The following is a 19,662-nucleotide window of genomic DNA, read 5'->3' as shown; positions in this document are numbered from 1 at the left end:
TAAAGGATTTCTCAACAGCCTACATCTGATCAGATACAATCTAGAGAATTGTGACATGATAAGGCACACACTAAATACTTTACCGAGAAATGCTTTGTGGGCATCAATGGTATATGCATTTGTGGGCATCAATAGTATATGCATATAAAGTTTTAAGGGATCTTTCAATTTTTAAATTAGACAAATTTTTTTGTGAATTAGAATTACACGAGCAATCTAACTTGAGTCAAGTTGAGAAAGAGATTGCTTTATATGCAGGATCAAGAAAAGAAATCAAGACCAGAATCAAGAATGAACCAGAAATTGAGTCTGACTTAGACTCAACCAACAAAGAGGAGCTGGTCAACATGGTTCAAAAACTACTAACAAGAAAGAAGTTCAAAAGGAGCACCAAGAAGGCACAAATCAATGAGATGCAAAATACATCAGAAATAATTTGTTATGGATGCAACAAGAAAGGACATTTAAAAAATGAATGCCCTAATCGAAAGGAGGAAAAACTAAAATCAGTAAGAAGGAAGAAGGTCTTTCAAGTGACGTGGGATGAGTCATCCTCTGAGGAGTCTGATGCGGAAGAGCCGAAGCACTCGAGTCATCTTTCCCTTATGGCAAGAAATGAATATTTCGAGCCCGAGGAAGAATACGAGTCCGAGACTGACACCGAGTTTGAGAGAAGCCGCGTATTTGTTTCCGAAGGTCTTGATATGATAACTTTTATTCCAAGTCAAACTTACGTAAAGTAGTAAAATGCTTGTTTAAAAAATTAACAAAATTTTAAAAATAAAATAAGTTACTAATTAAGGAAATAGACCATCTTAAGGAGTAAGTTAACTTAAGTAACTCGACTAACCAAGTTCAAGTTGGAACTTCAACTCAAGTTGCAAAACTTGAGGAAGAAAATTCTAACTTGGAAGGTCAAGTCAAGCGACTCAAGAAAATGTTGAAAAAGTTCGAACTGGGATCTAAGTGTCTAAATATGGTACTTGAGTTGTAATGAGCCTTGTACAATAAATCGGGACTTGGCTATAAACCAAACAAAACCAACAAACCATATTCGTCATTAATTAGTTAAAATGTTAGAATCAAGTCCAAGCATGAGTTTTTAAAAAATGCTTAACCAAAATAATCAAACCAAAATAATATTTGATCCCTAAGAGTTAAATTCACTACTTAGATAGACTATATTTAAGCTATGACTCAAGGGGAGCAAATAGAAAAATTATTCAACCAACTTGATTCATAAGCTATGCATACTTAGGATTAGGTTTACTTTTATGTTTTAATTTAGAATGATTAGTTAACAAGGTTTACCAAACTCTAATAACATAGCATCATAATGGATTGGGATGATAGTACGTCAATGAAGCTTTGTCGAATATGTCTAAGCTGAATCTTATGTATTCTACCTGGTGCACTAGACTTAGTAAATCTGATTGAAGCTACCCTAGTCAAACATGAACTAGTTAGACCAAAACCTAGTATTAAGTTCTTTGGGCAGGACTATTTTGGAAAATATTCAGAAAGTGGTCCATCATTGATACACAAAAAGGCCATATGCCTCGCCGCTAACAAAAACTTATTCTTAACAAACTTACTTGATTAACCTAAAGCTAAGTTTGAATCTAACATGCGTTCAACAATCTTTTTTATTAAAACTTAAATTTAAAATTAAATTTAAACTAAATTAAATTAAAATCAATTAAAAATTTAACTTAAAATTAATTAAAAACTTTAATTAAAATTAATTAAAAACTTAAATTAAAAATTAAAAACTTAAATTAAAATTAAATTTAATTAAAATCTTAACTTAAAATAAAAACTTAAATTAAAATTAATTAAAAATTAAAATTAAAAACTTAATTGAATCAATTTTAACTTAATTAAAACGTTAATTCTAAGTTAATCAAAATCAACACTTTAATTATAACTTAAACTGAAATTATTAATTTAAAATTAACTCAAAATTTAAAACCAATTAAAACTTAACTTAAATAAAAAAATGATTTTAAACTTAAACTAAACTTAATTAAATTAAATCTAAACTTAATTTAAAATTAAACTAAACCAAAATTAAATTTAAACTAAACTTAATTTTAAAATAAACTTAATTTTAAACTTAACTAATGGATTATTTTAAACTTAACTAATTTAATTTTAGACTTATTTTAAAACGTAATTAAAAACTTAAATTAAAGTATAACTTAAACCTTAAAATTTATAATTACTTAATGAACATAATTACTTTCAAATACCTTAACCTTAAACAAATTTAAATAAATAATAGGAATTTATATATAAAAAAATCATATTTAAACTTTTAGGTACTTATCAATTTTAGGGGAACTTCAATATCAGTTTTTTTTGAAAATTTTTTAGGACTAAGAAAATTTAAACTTAATTTTTCAAAATTTATCTTTAACCAATTTTCAAATTTTTAACAAATTTTTCAATATTATGTTCATAATTATTTTTAAAATTTTTAAGTTTTCAAAATACTTTTCAGTTTTCCAAAATTTTTCACATTTATCCTTTTAAAATTTTCAGAATTATTTTCAAAATCTATTTTTTTCCAAATTATCAAATATTTTTAAAATTTATTTTCTCAGAATTTATTTTTCTAAATATTTATTTTTCAGAATGTATCATTACAATATTTTTCTATCACTTTAAAATATTTAGATACATTTTCCAAAGTCAATTTTTTTTTAAAATCTAATTATCTTTGATTCTTGCTAAAACTTTTTAACCAATCTTTTTTCAAAATCATATTTTTAAATCTTATATACATTTTCAATGGTTTGAACTTACTTTCAACATTTTAAAATGTAATTGTTTTAAAATTTTCTTTTTGAGAATTTCAAATATTTTTTCTAAACTTCAAACTTGTTATTTGTGACCCCTATTTTTGATGTGTGTCAAAGGAGGAAAGATAATAAATTCAGGGGAGGTTATTAAACTCAGGGTGAGAGTTAAGTAAAAAATACTTGTTTACTTATCTTTTCATATGTTATTAACTTAGCTGTGAACCTTAGTTGTCAAACATCAGAAAGGGGGAGATTGTTTATGCAGGATACATGAGAATCAAACCTGAGTTTTGATGTTGTTAAAGGTTCAAGTTAACTCTTGTTGTGATTTAACAAGTTGACTAAGTGTGCTGCTGTTTACTCAATCGGGAAAGTTTTAGCAGATCGTGGAAGCTAGGCAGGAAGCCCAAGTGGGTCGAGAGGACCCGATACTTGGCAGGGAAGCTCGATAAGTCTGGAGGACTGAAGCCCAAGTGGGTCAAGAGGACCCGATACTTGGCAGGGAAGCTCGATAAGTCTGGAGGACTGAAGATTGAGGGAAAGTCCTGGCGAGCTGACCCAATGCTAAGCGACAAAGTCCAAATAGGTCCGGAGGACCAATGTTTAGCACATAGGTTAAGGTAATCAACTGGAGAGAAGCGACGGTGAGGTTGTGTTCTGGAAAGAAATAAACCCTAGGTCGCTGATCCAACTGAAAAAACCAAGAAGGTTTCCAAGTTGAGTTCAAGACAGTATTACTGTCAAATACCACTCATGCATTATATAATTGTGCTAACATTTATTTTACAGGGATATATACTATTTAATTCTATTTTACATGAACCGGTCTGATCGGTCGACCGGACCAAGGGAAGGTCGATTAAACTAGATCGACTCAGACTAGAGATCAAACCGAAACAGAACAAAGCAGAGTCTAATCAAAGCTTGATCGATCGACCGAACCTTAATGATATGACACTGAGTGCAGATCAGATCAAGCCGAAGCAAAGAAGGAAGCCAGACTGATCGGTTGATCGAACCCGGGGATCGGTTCACCGAATGATCATCTCATTAATGAAGCATTAAATGTGAATCTCGGTGAACAGGGAAAGTTCACTGTTCAGCCGATCGAACAAGGTGATCGATCGACCGAACCATTAATCCTCATAAATGTGCGAAGATCGGATCTTGGCAAAGAAGGAAGGGCGCAGGTTTAGTCGACTGATAGGGTGTTCGATCGACCAAACTGATCAATCGACCAAACTTTTTATTAGTCGATCGATCAAGACTTATTAAGTAGAGCTCGAGGTCTGAGGCAAGACATCAATTTTCAAGTCAACATTATGCCAAGCTCCTGTTCATTCTGCTACTCTGTGCTTCACCTTCATAAAGCAAGCTACTCCATCGAGAAGTGTCAACTGAGCTTCAGCTTCTATATAATGTCGTTATAACTTTTGTAGTGTGTTACTATCTTACATTCTTCATATTGTATGCATTGCTTCTTTTCGAAGATTTCAAAAATAAGAGTTTTAGTGAATTGTCTAACGGTGCAATCAAGGATCGCGGGTTTTAGAGTAGGAGTTACCTAAGCTCCGAATTAAGCTAACCAAAACGAGTTCTTTATTTTTCGCTGCACTACTCTTGCTTTTATGAGAAAAGGAAAAGTTTTTAATGTGCGATATTCAGCCTCCCCCCTCTATCGCATCTTTCGATCCTTCACTATGAGGATGGGAGGCCACTTAGGAAAGAGATGAAAAAGGAGATAACAAATAACTAAGTGTCGCAACATTCGATCGAGCGGTGTCACCCATGGAGTCTCTCGACTGTGGAGAAAGGAGTTCAATTAGAATCTGTAAATAGGGGCAGTGGTCATTTTAGCTGAGCAGCGGCCTGGACAACAAAGTGCCTAGTCGAGAATGATAAAGATATGCCCCCCCCCCCCCCCCCCAAAAGTGAGTCAAAGTAAGGAGGACTAGCTAGCGTGGAGGTCAAAGTCAAACGGTCAAAGCCATATGGATGGATAGACCTAGAAGCGCTAACCAGCCTATGTCGCCCGAGTGGACCTCACATTGCCAGTCGGACGTGAAGTGCCGACGAGACCTCCAAAGCAGCTGTCATTCGCAACTTGTAGACAAATTTGGAGCTATGTACCTGACCCATCAGTCCATCCGATTGGACCTAAGGGTCGATCGGATATAGTAGGCCTCCTTGGTAAAGCGAAGGGCTGAGTGAAGAACGAGTTGTTGATTGCATTCTATAAGGCCGAGCTGGCGATCGACTGGTCGAGCGGCAGCCGGTTAGCCTACGGCGGGACCTAGATACCCGTCATATCGTACTATTTTGGAAGTTTGTGTAGAAAAGGATAGAGAATATCCCGTCGACAAATTGTCCTTTAGAAGCTTCTAGCATGTCAAATCACAGAGATTTACATGCCCGTTTAAGGAAACGTGTCAGAAGCACTTTATGGTTTGCCCTTTCTTAGGAAAGCTTTGGAAAACATGATAATACCTTGAGAAGCATGCATAACGCAACAAAGACGCTATAAAAGGAGTCTTCATCTACATGCGGAGGTATGCGATGCTTCTTATTTGCATATGCTATTTGCTATAGTTTACGCTTACTGCTTTCTTCTCCTAAATCAAACACTAACTTGAACGTCGGAGGGTCAATACCGGGGACCCCTTCCCTGACCCGACATTAATGCTCCTTGTGTTACAGGACAACACAGAGTCTTCACCAAATTAATAATAGAGTCACGCCACTAGCTTACCGATTTCAGACATAATCATAACAAATAGTATGGTTCACATAGTACTTATTGAACTATTAATTAAGATTAGAATGTCATGAAGAGTCATCATTTTTTTTTAAATTTATTTAATAGACGAAATATAAGGTCTGATTATTTATTTATGATTAATTGAATCGTGCTTTTTGAATTTACTTAATGGACAAAACGGGATGTTAAACAAACTCTGTTAAAAGATTAATCGGATCGAAAGATTTGAATACCTAATATATATATAAAAAATCATCTATTTCACTATTCAAATCTTCTTAATCAATTAAATCATTTTTTTTTATCTGTAATGAATAAGGTTTGTAAGAGGTTTATGCTTCTAGATATACGCAATAAAATAATGTAATTAATTAGAGAGGAAAAAGTGGATTGTAAAGTAAATAAATTTATGATATGACATTTTAAACACATTAACAATTAATAACAGCTTAATAAAAAATAAAAGACACGTCGATTAAATATATGATAGTTTTATTAAAATAATAAAAAATAAAATAAAACAGCGATAGAAATTTACCCGAGCCGAGATTTGGCAGATCCTCATCTCCTCTTCTACTACCTCGCCGATCAGTATGTGGCCCTTCGCGAAAGGAAGTCGAGCCTCCAAGGAAGACACGCCGGGGAAGGACCAAGGAAAGGAAGGAAAAGAGGACCACCAGCTCCTTGAATTCGGCGTGACAGATCGCCTTCGAGAGTTCGTACGAACCTTCACAGTTGACACCTTCAAGTCTTTCCCTCTTCAAGGTTTCGATTTAGGAGATACCTGTATATATAATATATATTGTCTGTGATCGTTTTGTTAAATGTTTATTTACACTTGTGCTCGATTTGCAGATGATCAGCCTGCGGACGCTGACGGCGTTGGCGTCGAATCTAATGTCAGGATGGATCTTACGGAGTGGAGGGAGCGGCATGCTACTTTGGTTCTTTCCAAAGTCAAGGTTTTCTTCTCTACTTACTTTGTTGGTTCATTTACTTATCTTCTGTGCTTATCGACGAAATTAGGGTTTAATGGTAATTCTGGCGTAGCCGTGTTAATTGAGCACTTGTTTACAGTTTTCTGCTCTCATATATTGCTGAACCCTAGAATTTGACACACGGTGGTAATTGTGCTTTCTTTTGTTCAAGAATCTTTTATTCACCCTGTCAAATCGGGGTTCCGACGCTCAGTTGAAAAGGTCATGGACCGAGCTGACCTTTTGACCGACCAAGGTCATAAAGCACCCCTGTTTATTAGTCTCCACAAAGCACAAGTAAACCACTACGGATGTCCGGCCGGATGTTAAGGGAGCTGTCCGCCCGGACAACAAGTTTGGAGCAAGGGAAAAGGACGGGACTTCTTTCTCTGACAACCGGTAGGTTTCACGTGGGTGCCATGCTCCAGATCTTGTGACAGGAAATTGTGCTGTCCCATCGAGGGCATGCTTCGACTGTAGCGATATGGGTCAGGTAAGCTTTCTGACAGACGCATACCTAGGAAAGGACAGAGGACACGTGTGCACCTCGGTACACGTGCCCAAACCCTTCACAGCTCTATATAAAGAGCCTCAGACTTCGCCGGAGGTAAGATTTGGCTAGGTATTCTGAGACTTCGGGAGTCACCTTTTTCATCGTTGTTTACCTGACTTGAGCGTCGGAGGGTCGCCGCCGGGAACCCCCTTCCCGGCTCGACTTCAGTGCAGGTTCGGCGGAGCATCGCGCCACCAGTTGGAGATCTACATCAGCGAGTCGAAGAGCGCCACGTGCCCAGCGTCTGTTGACTTCTGGTTCGGACAGGATCAAATTGGCGCCGTCTGTGGGAACGCACCTGCGTCCGAACGAGAACAATGGACGAGGCTGGACGACAACACACGGTGACGCTTTCGAGGGAAGAACTCGACGCTCTGGTCGAAATGAGGGCCGCCAAACTTGTGGAGCAAAAACAGAAAGCAGAAGCCGATCGGCCGGAGCAACAAGCAACATCTGCGTCGGGTGGCCGAGCGGAAGCACCTCAAGCCACCTTCGCATTTCATCGGGCCTTATTTCGCACCCCACTCAAGAGATAGAGGATCTTCTTGAGACGAGATGACGAGACGAAGGGAAAGCTCCGGGCGGATTCATCTCCGGCGGATCAATCGTCGATTTTGGAGGCTATTCTACGAGACCCTTTGCCCAAGCACTACGTGCCGGCGAGTACAATGGAACAACGAACCCGGATGATCATCTGCATGACCACGCTCCATCAATACACCGATGGAAAGTCGAGTCTTTCTTACCACTCTCTCGGGATCGGCTCAGCGGTGGTTTCGGAGGCGGACGGATCCATCACAAGCTTCAAGGACTTCCGGACGGCCTTCCTCCATCACGTTAGAAGACAAGCGTCGACTTGTTCGCCATCAAGCAAGAGCCAAGAGAATCGCTCCGAGCTTACATCCAACGGTTCAACAAGGTGGCAATGGATATTCCAACGGCCACCTCGGGAGATGAACGCCTTCACGCAAGGGCTCACGGATGGCGATTTTTCCGATCACTCATTCGGAAACCACCGAGATGATCACACGCGAGCCAATGAATACATCAACGCGAGGAAGCGCAAGGAGAAAAGAACACCAAGGCGGGCTCCTCGGTGACGGAAACCCTCCGCGCTCGTGCCGAGAGGACCGAGGCGAAGCAATCCGCTCCCCTCGTGTGAGGGCTGCAAGAAGTAGCTGCCGCTCGAAGAAGCAAAATGGACCCCTATGTTCTGCTCCTTCCACCGGACGGATACGCACAACACAAGGGATTGTCGAAGTCTTCCCTTCGTGGCTAATCCCGTTCCTAGGAAGGCCGAACGACGGTCTCCTTCCATCGACAAGAGGCAAAGGACCCATGAAGCCGACCGGACCCGCACCGAGAGGCGACATTAACATACGCCCGATCGGCATCGTTCTCCAAGGCAGGAGAATCGCCGACCCGAGGCGAGATCAATGTTATTGCTGGTGGGCCAACCGGAGGAGACTCCAACCGAGCCAGAAAGGCGGGCGTCCGGCAACTCCAAATCCACGCAGTCGGTTGCAGCCAAGAGCGAGCATGTGGACCGGAGATCACTTTCGGGCCCGGGGACTTAGAAGGAGTTGAAGTGCCCCGACGACGCTCTGCTCATTAAAGCGGTAATAGCAAATTACACTATTCATCGTATTCGTTGACACGGAGCTCGGTCAACATCATTCAAGGCGTTCGATCAAATCGATCGAGCCGAGTTCGCCACGACCCGCTCTACGGGTTTACGGCAACAAGTTCGGTTGACAGATCCTACCGGAGAGGAGCCGCCAGAGGACAAGGACAACAAACTTCGTGGTGGTCGACTCTCCTCGTCCTACAACGTAATTTTGGGACGACGTGCGCTCAGCGAAGATCAAGTTCCCCGTCGAAGGTAAAGTGGGAGAAGTACGGGAGATCGGTTAGCAGCTCGTCGATGCTACATCGAGATGGTCCGAATCGAATCCAAAAGGCGCCTCGAATCGAGGTAAATGCCATCACCAAAAGCCGCCTTTATGAGGAAAAGAGGAAGTGCAGATTCATCCAATCCGATCGGAGGCCACCACCTTTATCGTTGTCCGATCCGAAGAGGAGGAAGAGGAGCGATCCAATGCCTCGGAAGAAATCATGATGTCTTCGGTCAACACTTGGCTCGGCATTCGCCTAGCAAGACTGAGTTACACGTCCCACCGGCCCGTCCAGAAAGGCAGGAAAAGAGATTTCACGAGCGAATGCCATCATCCGCGGAGGTAGAAAAGCCGGGCGTATCTGTGAGGTCGATTCCCTAAGTTGGCTAACGTAGTACTAGTCTCAAAGTGGAGAGTAGATTTTCGGGACCTCAACAAAGCCTCGAAAGATTTTTATCCTCCGCCTTGATAGATCGGTGGACTCTACGGATGTGAATTGATCTGATGCTCGACGGGTTATCACAGTCTGCTCGCCAAGATCAAGAAAAGTCGACCATGACACTTATTGCTATAATGTGATGTCGTTCAATGAGGGAGCCACATATCACGGTTGATGAATAAAGTGTTCAAAGAGCGGATCAGGCGGAATCTAGAAGTTTATGTGGACGACATTCTCATTAAGTCCGTCCGAGCGGCCGATCTCTTCAAAGACATGGAAGAAACCTTCCAACGCGCAGTGCTTGAGTCGAGCTAAATCCCGAAGTGCTGTTCGGAGCGAAGGAGGGCGATACATAGTGACCGGCGGGGCATCAAGCCAATCAAGGTGAAAGCTCTACAAGACATGTCGCCCAAGAAATACTGAGGAGGTGTCGGCCGGATAACCGCTCTGTGTTTATCTCAGCACCGAGCCTTCCTTTTTCAAGATTTTACGCAGCTACAAAATTTTCGACGAAGAATGGCTCAAGATTTGAAGGCATATCTGAACTCCTTCCCAGATAGCTGCCGATCGGTGAGCCATATACTTTAAAGACAATCTCGCACACCGGCTCGAAAAGCTCGTCCTCGCGTCGTCCATACTTCTGGCGATCGTGGTGAAAAACCCCTACTAAATCCGAGGCATCCGGACTCATGAACGGACGGAGCCGAGTGAATTTGATATCCAATACCAGCCCCCCGGCGATCAAAGCGCAATCCTTGGCTGATTTTGTGATCTGCAAAGGCCGAGCCGGAAGCTATGTGGAGAATATATGTGGATGGGTCCTCCACTCGGCTCGGAAGTGGGATCGGAATATTACTGCTCTCACCTCAAGAAGAAAAGATTACAAAGCTACCAACAAGGCGAGTATGAGGCCCTCATGGCCGGCTTGCAGTCGGTCGGGTGACTCTCTATTCGGTTTCACAGTTGGCCCAACAATGCTCGACTCAAACTTTACGCTGAGGCCTTTAAAAACTCAAAGCTACTTTCCAGAGGTTCTTATTCGAAGATCCCGAACGGAGAACCGCGAGTTAGCCAAACCGCAAGCTCAATAACGCCGGTTGCCATTCAGACCAATTGAAAAGTATCCTGGTGGCGCGTCGACCGGATGGAAGGCCTCGCGTTTCAGCGATGGAGGACACCCATCATAGAGTTCCTCCGCGGGAGCCACATCGGTCGAGCGGGATGAAGCTCAGCTGCTGAGAGGAGGCCGGTTCACACTCATTGGCGATCAGCTCTATAAGAAAGCTTTCTCTCGACTGAAATGCGTGAGCTCGGAGGACTCACCTACATCCTCCAAGAGGTACATCAAGGATCGTGTGGAGGACATCCCATGACGATCACTAGCTAAGAAGATCCCGCTACTGGATATTTCGCCGACCTCAAAGACGCTCGACGGATCTACATGCCTCACGCCGTAGTATCCAACTTCTCCCACCGACCCAGAGGAGATGAAGGCATCAAGTCACGTGCGATTCGATCAATGGGAATGGATATTGTGGGTCCATTTCCGACGGCGGACGCAGAGGAAAACCCTATTTGGTGGCGGTCGATTATTTTTCCAGTGGGTGGAGGCAACACACCGGGATCACCGAGCGGATAGTCAAAAATTCATCCGCAACACATCATCTGAGGTTCGGTATCCTCGCCGATTGGTTTCCGGCAACGGGCGGCATTCATGTGGAAGGTGCTAGAAGATTGGTGCAAAAGCTACCATCGAGCAACACTTCACGTCCGTGGCTTACCCCGAAATCCAGCCGAAGTAGCCAATCGGAAATTCTCGATACGCGCGGCTCGACCCAAGTGGGAGGAAGTGGCGGATGAAGTCGGTGTTTTATGGGCTATCTGAACGACTCTAAGGAAGGCAGGCGTCACACCTTTTCATCTGGTGTAGCGGTCATTCCGGTTGAAGTCGGCGTCGAGTCGGTCCAATGTTATGATGAAGGCAACGCCGAGCGAAGGAACATGGGTTGGATTTGGTTGACGAGGAGCGAGCAAGGCATCCGCTCGATGGCGTCACGGATGTAAAACTACAACCGCGTCCGGATCATTCTGTCGGCGATCTAGTGCGAAGAAAGTCGACGTAAAGACTAGAAGCACGGCGGGGGTCCCTTGGTCAAAACTCGTTCGGTGCTTACTACTGGAGGATGAGGAAGGCGGTGGATCGGAGTGCAAATCATCTCCCTTATCGAGCTAGATGAAGGTGCACGAATGTAATTTATTCGGTGTATATGCATGTACTCGTAATGCAGAAGCAAAGATGAACTCATTGAGCATCCTGGCTTACTCGAAAGCATTCTCACTTTATCGGAGGTAGATTATCCGAGGCCGAATCGGGCAGTAAGGAGTTAGCCTTGAAAAATCGACGAGCTCCGTCGTTAAAGATCGAGAGATGGCCTATAAACCCTTCGAGCGGAATACCGTCAGCCCAGACGTTAAACCGTAGAGCCGCGCCGACCAGCTACGATGTTAAATATCGAGAGACGAGGCAGCGCAACTCCGAGCGGAAAATCGACGAGCTCGTCGTTAAAGATCGAGAAGCCTGCCTATAAACCCTCGGAATATCGAGCGGCTTATAAATATCCCGAGCTCACGTTAAATATCGAGGAGGCCTATAAATACTCCGGACAAATCGACGAGCTCACGTTAAAGATCGAGACGATATAAATACTCCGAAGGACAAATCGACGAGCTCAGTCGTTAAAGATCGAGACGAGCCGCGTCTATAAACCCTCGAGCGGAATACCGCTCAGCCCTGACGTTACCGTCCGGCTATAATATCCGCCCGAGCTCGACGTTAAATATCGAGAGACGAGCTGCCTATAAATACTCCGAAGTGACAAATCGACGAGCCTCGTCTTAAAGATCGAGAGGTATAAATACTCCGAAGGACAAATCGACGAGCTCCGTTAAAGATCGACCTCCGAGGCGAATACCCTCAGCCCAACGTTAAATCAGAGCCAATAATATCCGTCGAGCTCCGACGTTAAATATCGAGAGACGCACCGGCGTCTATAAATACTCCGAGCGGACAAATCGACGAGCTCCGTCGTTAAAGATCGAGACGAGGCCTATAAATACTCCGAAGTGACAAATCGCGCTAAAGATCGAGACGAGCCGCCCGTACGAGCTCCGTTAAATATCGAGACGAATAAATAATCCGAAGTGACAAATCGACGAGTCGTTAAAGATCGAGACGAGCCGCCTATAAACCCTCCGAGCGGAATACCGCCTAGCCCAGACGTTAAAGACCGAGAGTAGACCGTCGAGCTCGACGTTAAATATCGAGAGAGGCGCCGGCGTCTATGACGCGCTCCGTCGTTAAGATCGAGAGCCGCGCCGTCGCTAAATATCCGCCGAGCTCCGACGTTAAACATCGAGAGATGTGATAAATAATCTGAGCGAAATAACGTCGACACTGCAATTATCCGTATTCTCCGCCGATATCGTTAGACCGACGCTAAGTTCCGCTCAGACTCGAGAATGATATTCGGTCGAACGAAGAGCTGGGGAAAACACTTGCAAGAATACACCTCGAGTGCCAAAGGTGTGATAGTAGACGAGCGGGCAGCACAAGTATTAGCAAGGGGACAGTTAGGCCGTGTGGCCTAAGTACAAAAAGATTCATGTTCAGCCGAGCGGCGAAATTACAAGAATTACTCGATGTAGTCATAAAGGTCCCTCGGAATGTTGCTCAGGAGCTCCACCTGATCGCCGGCTGGAATATTGGCGGACTCCGGAAGAAGGCCCTTCGACTTCAGATAAGTCATAGTGGCCGTAATGGCCAAGTCGAAAGCCGAGTACATCCGCTCGCAAATTTTCTCCGAGAACTCGGCCGATCGGATGTGGCTTTGTCGGAGAGCGGCAACTCGGCTCCATCCCGGTATTCTTTCGAGGGTCGAGCTCAGGAGGGCCTCATTCGATGGTCAATCTTCTCCGTGACGGCCGAGCGGCTTTCCTTCTCCCGGTCGAGCTGCTCCTTTATCTTCAACTCCCGGACCTCGACTTTTTCTTCTCCGGATCGGAGACGGCGTGTGGTGGCCAAAGTTATCTTGGTCAAGCGACTTGACTTGTCGCTCGGACTCGGCTAGGGCGTGGGCACAGTCACTGCTTTCTTCGGTGACAGAGTTCGAGCTTTCTTGACTCTTTGCATTCGAGTAGGAAGGGCCTGGGAGCCGGACCTCCTGCTTTATCTCCTCGTCCGCCGGCAATCGCTATCTCTTCCACCCATCAAGCAAGAAGGCGTAGTTGTTAAAAGCCGAGCGGAAATATTCGTGCAAACTTCAAAAACAAAACAAAAACAAAAACTTACCGGAAGCATGCCGCAATGAGAGAGGAGGATGATTCGACGCTCGGCCCACATTTCGCGAGGGCCCTTTCAAAGTAATGGTGTGCTCGGCCGGCCGTAGCAACTCTTCACTGGAAGATGAAGAGTAAGACCGCGACTGGATCGACCGGGTCGAAGATGGCGAAAACCGCGAATGGATGGTCGAACGTTGAAAGGTGGGGAGAGTGTCGCCGGAGTGGCCTCAACCGGGCCACCGTCTCAAGCGTCTGTGCCTGACGAAATGGTCTGCATGCCTTTAGATGCCCGGTCGGAGGGGACCGGAGGTAGCCGTGTGAGTCTCCACCGGCGCCTCTTTTGCTCCTCCTCCCGAACGGACCCTTCCTCCGGGGCCGTTGGTTCCTCGGAGGGTAGCTGCCACTGCTGAGAGGCGGCCGATTCTGGGAGCCTCCTTCGACCGGTCAATACCCATTTCCATGGCCTTTCCGACCATCACCGAGTCCACGACGATGTCAAAAGAAGAAGAAATCAACAAGATTAAAGCAAAGGCCCAAGCAAAATTCTTAAGTCGATCGGAAGTGGGGTCCGTATAGCCCCAAAATGTACATCACTCCCTCGTGAAGAAGTTTGTTGATGTCGAGCTAGTCACTTCATGAAGATAATCCGGTCGGTTGAATTTCTTCAACTCGGGAGTAGGAGGTGGATTGACCTGCCACTGGGTCGGGAAGGTAGAAATAATAGTCCTTCCAATGTTTATCGAAGTGAGTAGTTTATTGAACAGACCGGGCCGAGCTTGGAACATAAAGGTGCCTGGCTCGGCTTGCTTAAATAGAAAGACCTCCGGTCGGAGGGGAATGTTGAATCTTGAACAAAACGACAACACCGCAGAGGAGAGGTATTTGGTACTAAACTTCCGAGCGCACGCCAAAATAATTCTGCACGCCACTATAAAAGGATGCACGGAACCGCATAAATCGTCACGAAGACACAAACCGCCACGGTGGTCATGCGGCCGAGGACCAGGCGAACTGAAATCCTCGGGATTTCAAATCACCAAAATATCAAAATCCAAACGGGACGGTAGTATACCATGGGCTAGGATTGTTCTTCGGATTAAGAACATGATCCGAACAGAAGAAATCAAAAAAGAAGTTTCAAAGACGAAGAAAAGAAGTTTCAAAGACTGGAGCTAAAGGAAGAAATGCGAATTAGATACTGGAAAGGAAGGAAGAAAGATCTAAAACCTTACTGGGGGGAGAGGGATCGAGGAAAGGCGTCGGAGAGCGTCAGAGGGCAGAAACAAGATCGCCGGAGCTCCGAAGCGCAGAGGGCAACAGTAGAGGTAACGGAGACGAGTGAAGGTGAGAAGGAAACGAAGAATTTATAGGGTGCGGGCCGGGCGGCCTCCACCGTCGGATCCAGGTCACGGGAATCAAAGCATGCATCTAGCCGTTTATTTCGAATCGCCTCGATCACATCAAAATATCATGCCACCGCCCCCGTACTCTGATGGCATTACTCCACGTGGCGGTCAATCATTCGGAGCATTTAATGAAGGTATGATCAACCTTAATGTCGAAGATTGGTGCAGAACGCGAGGAGATCCGGTGAAGGCCATCATTGATTCGTTCAAGGATATCTCTATGGCTGACCGGGCGGAGAGTATTAACATGGAGGAGCCGTTCGGCTAGACTCACATTCCAGTCAGTCGGAGTATTCGCCTCCTTCGACTAGACTTGAAGGCGTCTACGACCGGTCCGACCGGAAGGCCAGCCGGCCGATGGAATCGAATACCCGGATGGGTCCGGCCGGCTCGCACTTATGGTTGGAAGGCACCCTGTCAAATCGGGGTTCCGACGCTCAGTTGAAAAGGTCATGGACCGAGCTGACCTTTTGACCGACCAAGGTCATAAAGCACCCCTGTTTATTAGTCTCCACAAAGCACAAGTAAACCACTACGGATGTCCGGCCGGATGTTAAGGGAGCTGTCCGCCCGGACAACAAGTTTGGAGCAAGGGAAAAGGACGGGACTTCTTTCTCTGACAACCGGTAGGTTTCACGTGGGTGCCATGCTCCAGATCTTGTGACAGGAAATTGTGTTGTCCCATCGAGGGCATGCTTCGACTGTAGCGATATGGGTCAGGTAAGCTTTCTGACAGACGCATACCTAGGAAAGGGCAGAGGACACGTGTGCACCTCGGTACACGTGCCCAAACCCTTCACAGCTCTATATAAAGAGCCTCAGACTTCGCCGGAGGTAAGATTTGGCTAGGTATTCTGAGACTTCGGGAGTCACCTTTTTCATCGTTGTTTACCTGACTTGAGCGTCGGAGGGTCGCCGCCGGGAACCCCCTTCCCGGCTCGACTTCAGTGCAGGTTCGGCGGAGCATCGCGCCACCAGTTGGAGATCTACATCAGCGAGTCGAAGAGCGCCACGTGCCCAGCGTCTGTTGACTTCTGGTTCGGACAGGATCAATTGTCATTGTATAGTTGGTTATTGGCATATGGCACTCAGAAGCATCAACATCTTCTATATGATAAGACATTCAAAATATTGCAAATTTGTGGAACTGAATGAGGGAATAGTCATCTTTTTGCAGAAGTGGACAAAGAAACTTGGTAGGATATCCCCAAGATTTAGGAATAACAAGATTGCTGGGAAAACAATAAGATCTATTTGACTTTCAGGCACACACTAAAATTTTTCATTTCCATGGGGAAGTGTTCAATACCTACTTTAGGTTTTAGAAGACTATACGAGTCTGCTAAACTAAAAGCAGCATTTCACATATATTATATTATCTGTCCAAAGTTTTTAATTGTTCTTTTGCCAATGTGGTTTTGACATTATTGATAGGGGTTTGCTTGCAAACCCATTTAGGCCTTCTGTTGATAGCTTTTCTCAAGGGATAAGATAGACTGTTCATAATACTGATTGCATTTCCTAGAAGACTTTTTGTGGTTATTCCATTCTGCTGAAGACCATAATTACATATATTTATATGATCTTACAAGTTGCTACTATATTATCTCCAATTTTTATATTTGCACCATGTTTTACTTGCTCTACATATACATATTGTAGCACTTATCTAACCTGCATCTTATGATTGTTTTTCAGGAAATTGCACATCTTCGATATGTTTTATGTCCTAGGCATTTAAAGGAAAGACAGTTCTGGAGAATATATTTTCAACTTGTTAAAAGCTATGTTGCACCGTATGTCCCTTATATATGTATTTTCAGCATGTAGTTTTTCATTTGAAATTTTATGGAGAGGATAGTGGAAGGATCCTCAAGTGAATATACTTTATTTTCTTGCCTAACAAATTAATGGATTCATTATATTTGTACATAACTATTAGTTAGATTTTTCAGATCCTAGATCTTCAAGAATCTCACTTTGCTTTGCCGGGAATGAAATGCTTGCCCGTAATAGATGCTTTATTGGTTGAAGGTATCTAGGACGAATCAACTTTGCAGGATGCTCCCATGTGAGCTATGTTAGGTTCCCTCACTGAAATTCTGTTTAAAATTCTAGCATACCTACTCTGATATGATATTAGTAGTTTGTTTAACTATTTGTTCTGTATGTTTTCTGGTTGTCTGTTATGTATTGATTCCCACTTAGAGCTTATAGCTTATTTATGCGTAGAGCCTCCTGCCCCATTATTGACTAGAATTGTTTCTCATCTCAAGTTTAGATTTTTGAGGGAGCATCCCTATAGTTTTATGAACTAAATAGGCAAAAACAGCAACATGATTCAGCTAGATGAGCACAATTCGAGTAAAGAGTATGACACAATGCTTCTAACCACATTATGAGTGGATCATTGTTACTGTGTTCTTCTGACTAGTAACTTCTAAATGGTTTTAGTTTGTTCCTTAGAGAACTGTTTAATTTTCTTTTATTAACCATAATTTTTCTTGTTTTTTGGGGAAGATCAAGCATCCTCTGTATACTGTATAGTGAAATTGAAAAAACCATGCTTTTCCATATATTTATCTGTTATAGACACTCACGTTAAGTAGATTTCCTCAATTCATTTACCAGATACGAGAGGCATGCCATGCAGAAAGCAAGGATGCAGAAGCTAGAGATGGAGTCCGAAGCGTCACCGCACAAGGCTGCCATTGAGGTGGAAATGTCAGAATCAAACAAGCGAAGCGATTCATCTACAGCATTGCCGAGCAAAGAGAATTGCGTCTTAAAAGATGGCATTAATGGAGGTGATAGACAAGTAGATCCTAAAATCAGTTGAACATTATGAAAGTGAGTTCGCTTCCACTAACATTCAGTTGAATCTACTTAAGTTGCTGAGAAAGACTGAACCGAAATGTTTAAATTATGAGCAGACACAAAGCTTCAACACTTCGAAAGTGCAGCTGCATTGCTCCCATCATTCAAGGAGTCAAAGTGGGCCGATAAGTAGTTTGCTTAGCACTGATGCTTCTTCATTGGCAGCAGTTGTGTAGTAGATTAAAGGTTCTGAGAATATTTGGAAGCCCGTTGGTGTTTGCAAAATGACGAGATGCCGTCTTGCTGAATGTTTGATATGCAAAGGCAAAACGGAAACATAGGATACGATCAGACCTCAAATTATGCTCTAATTATTGATATGCAAACCTCTTGTTATAACGTTGAAGTTCATATTTTTTTTCCTCTGTTGGTTTGAATCGACGTTTCCTCGTTAAGAGATTGTGACCAGGTGTTGATATCTCTTGATTTTCCCCCATATTTGTCTAGAATATGAGGAAACGCTCTCTTTGCTTAGAATATATTTTTCTCCTTTGTTTTATTAATGTAATTTCAAATGTTTATCAAAAGATGGCATCATTTTTCACATATTCAATAATATTTTAGAGGTCGATTTGAAGGGCTTATAAAGTTATTTATTATCAAAATTAATTGAGCAAGATTTGAATATTTAATTTTTTTTAAAGAAAATAGGGATTAAAAGGATAATTATAACTCAATTATATGTGTATATAAACAGAGTAGATCTTCTGGTCTCGCTTAGTAATTATGATCAGACTTTAGTTAGAATTCACTTGTAATTGACTGTGATATTTCTAGGATCATATTTACATTTAGGTTATAGTTTGGATTAGAATAGGCGGTCGAAGACCGCCTCGGCTTGGCAGCCTAGCCACTCGCCCACAACCGACGGTTTTCAGCAGCTTGCTTCGACATAAATTATAATCTGGATGGAAATATGAACCCAAGAAGGGATCACAGTCAATTATGGTCGGATTTTAATCGACATCTGACTGCACTTGTGGAGCGAACCAAGAAAAAGTGGATCAACCTGGATTTTAAGGATGACAATGGGTCGAATTCAGGTCGGATTCTATGTACTCCGTCCCCATACCCATCGGGTATAGGATCTCCGATGGGTATACCCATACCCATTAAAGGATATGATATCTTCTATAATTTTAATTTTTCTTCTTTTTATCCAATTATTATCATTCAACAAAAATATATTAAAATTAACATTCTATTAAAAATATTTATATAATTAAAAAAATAGATTAAACATCTATACAGTCTTTTCATAATACCGATAAAAATAATAAGTTGATTTTGAAAAAAGAAAATTTTCTTTAATATATATATATATATATTATTTAATCAGATATTCAGGTCGAGTATCGAGTATTGATAGCCCCTCCATAGTCTCCTTCATTCGGATATGATATCGGATCCTCCATCGGGTTTGGATGAAATTACCATCCCTACTGGATTCGTATATAAAAACATTCATATCAATTTTTATATAATATTTTTAAAATTTAAATAAATCATCAATTTTACTAAATTTAGGCCATCAATTTTTTATTTTATACTTTATATATTTTTATTATTTTTTAAATTTAGATAAGTATTAATTATAAAATTTAAATTTAAAAAA

At 42.8% G+C, this 19,662-nt stretch overlaps 1 protein-coding gene across 1 annotated transcript; it reads left to right on the top strand.

Annotated features, from left to right (window-relative positions):
• Positions 1–6,097: 6,097 nt before the first annotated feature.
• Positions 6,098–18,468, top strand: LOC121993051. Its single transcript, XM_042547721.1, has 5 exons — positions 6,098–6,327; positions 6,418–6,524; positions 16,869–16,966; positions 17,802–18,020; positions 18,104–18,468. Exons 1-4 carry the CDS (start codon positions 6,156–6,158, stop codon positions 18,007–18,009), a joined length of 585 nt encoding a protein of 194 aa, XP_042403655.1. The 5' UTR covers positions 6,098–6,155; the 3' UTR covers positions 18,010–18,020; positions 18,104–18,468.
• The last annotated feature ends 1,194 nt before the right edge of the window (positions 18,469–19,662 follow it).

The sequence above is a fragment of the Zingiber officinale genome, chromosome 6B (genome assembly GCF_018446385.1).
Source record: "Zingiber officinale cultivar Zhangliang chromosome 6B, Zo_v1.1, whole genome shotgun sequence".
Classification (NCBI taxonomy): domain Eukaryota; kingdom Viridiplantae; phylum Streptophyta; class Magnoliopsida; order Zingiberales; family Zingiberaceae; genus Zingiber; species Zingiber officinale.
This window is presented reverse-complemented; position numbering and strand designations above follow the sequence as displayed.

Bases quoted from the DNA above. Each gene is read 5' to 3' on its own strand.
- LOC121993051 (XM_042547721.1), top strand. From the start codon at position 6,156: ATGTGGCCCTTCGCGAAAGGAAGTCGAGCCTCCAAGGAAGACACGCCG. The intron at 6,328-6,417 runs GTTTCGATTTAG...CTCGATTTGCAG, and splicing joins CAAGTCTTTCCCTCTTCAAG to ATGATCAGCCTGCGGACGCT. The intron at 6,525-16,868 runs GTTTTCTTCTCT...ATTGTTTTTCAG, and splicing joins TGGTTCTTTCCAAAGTCAAG to GAAATTGCACATCTTCGATA.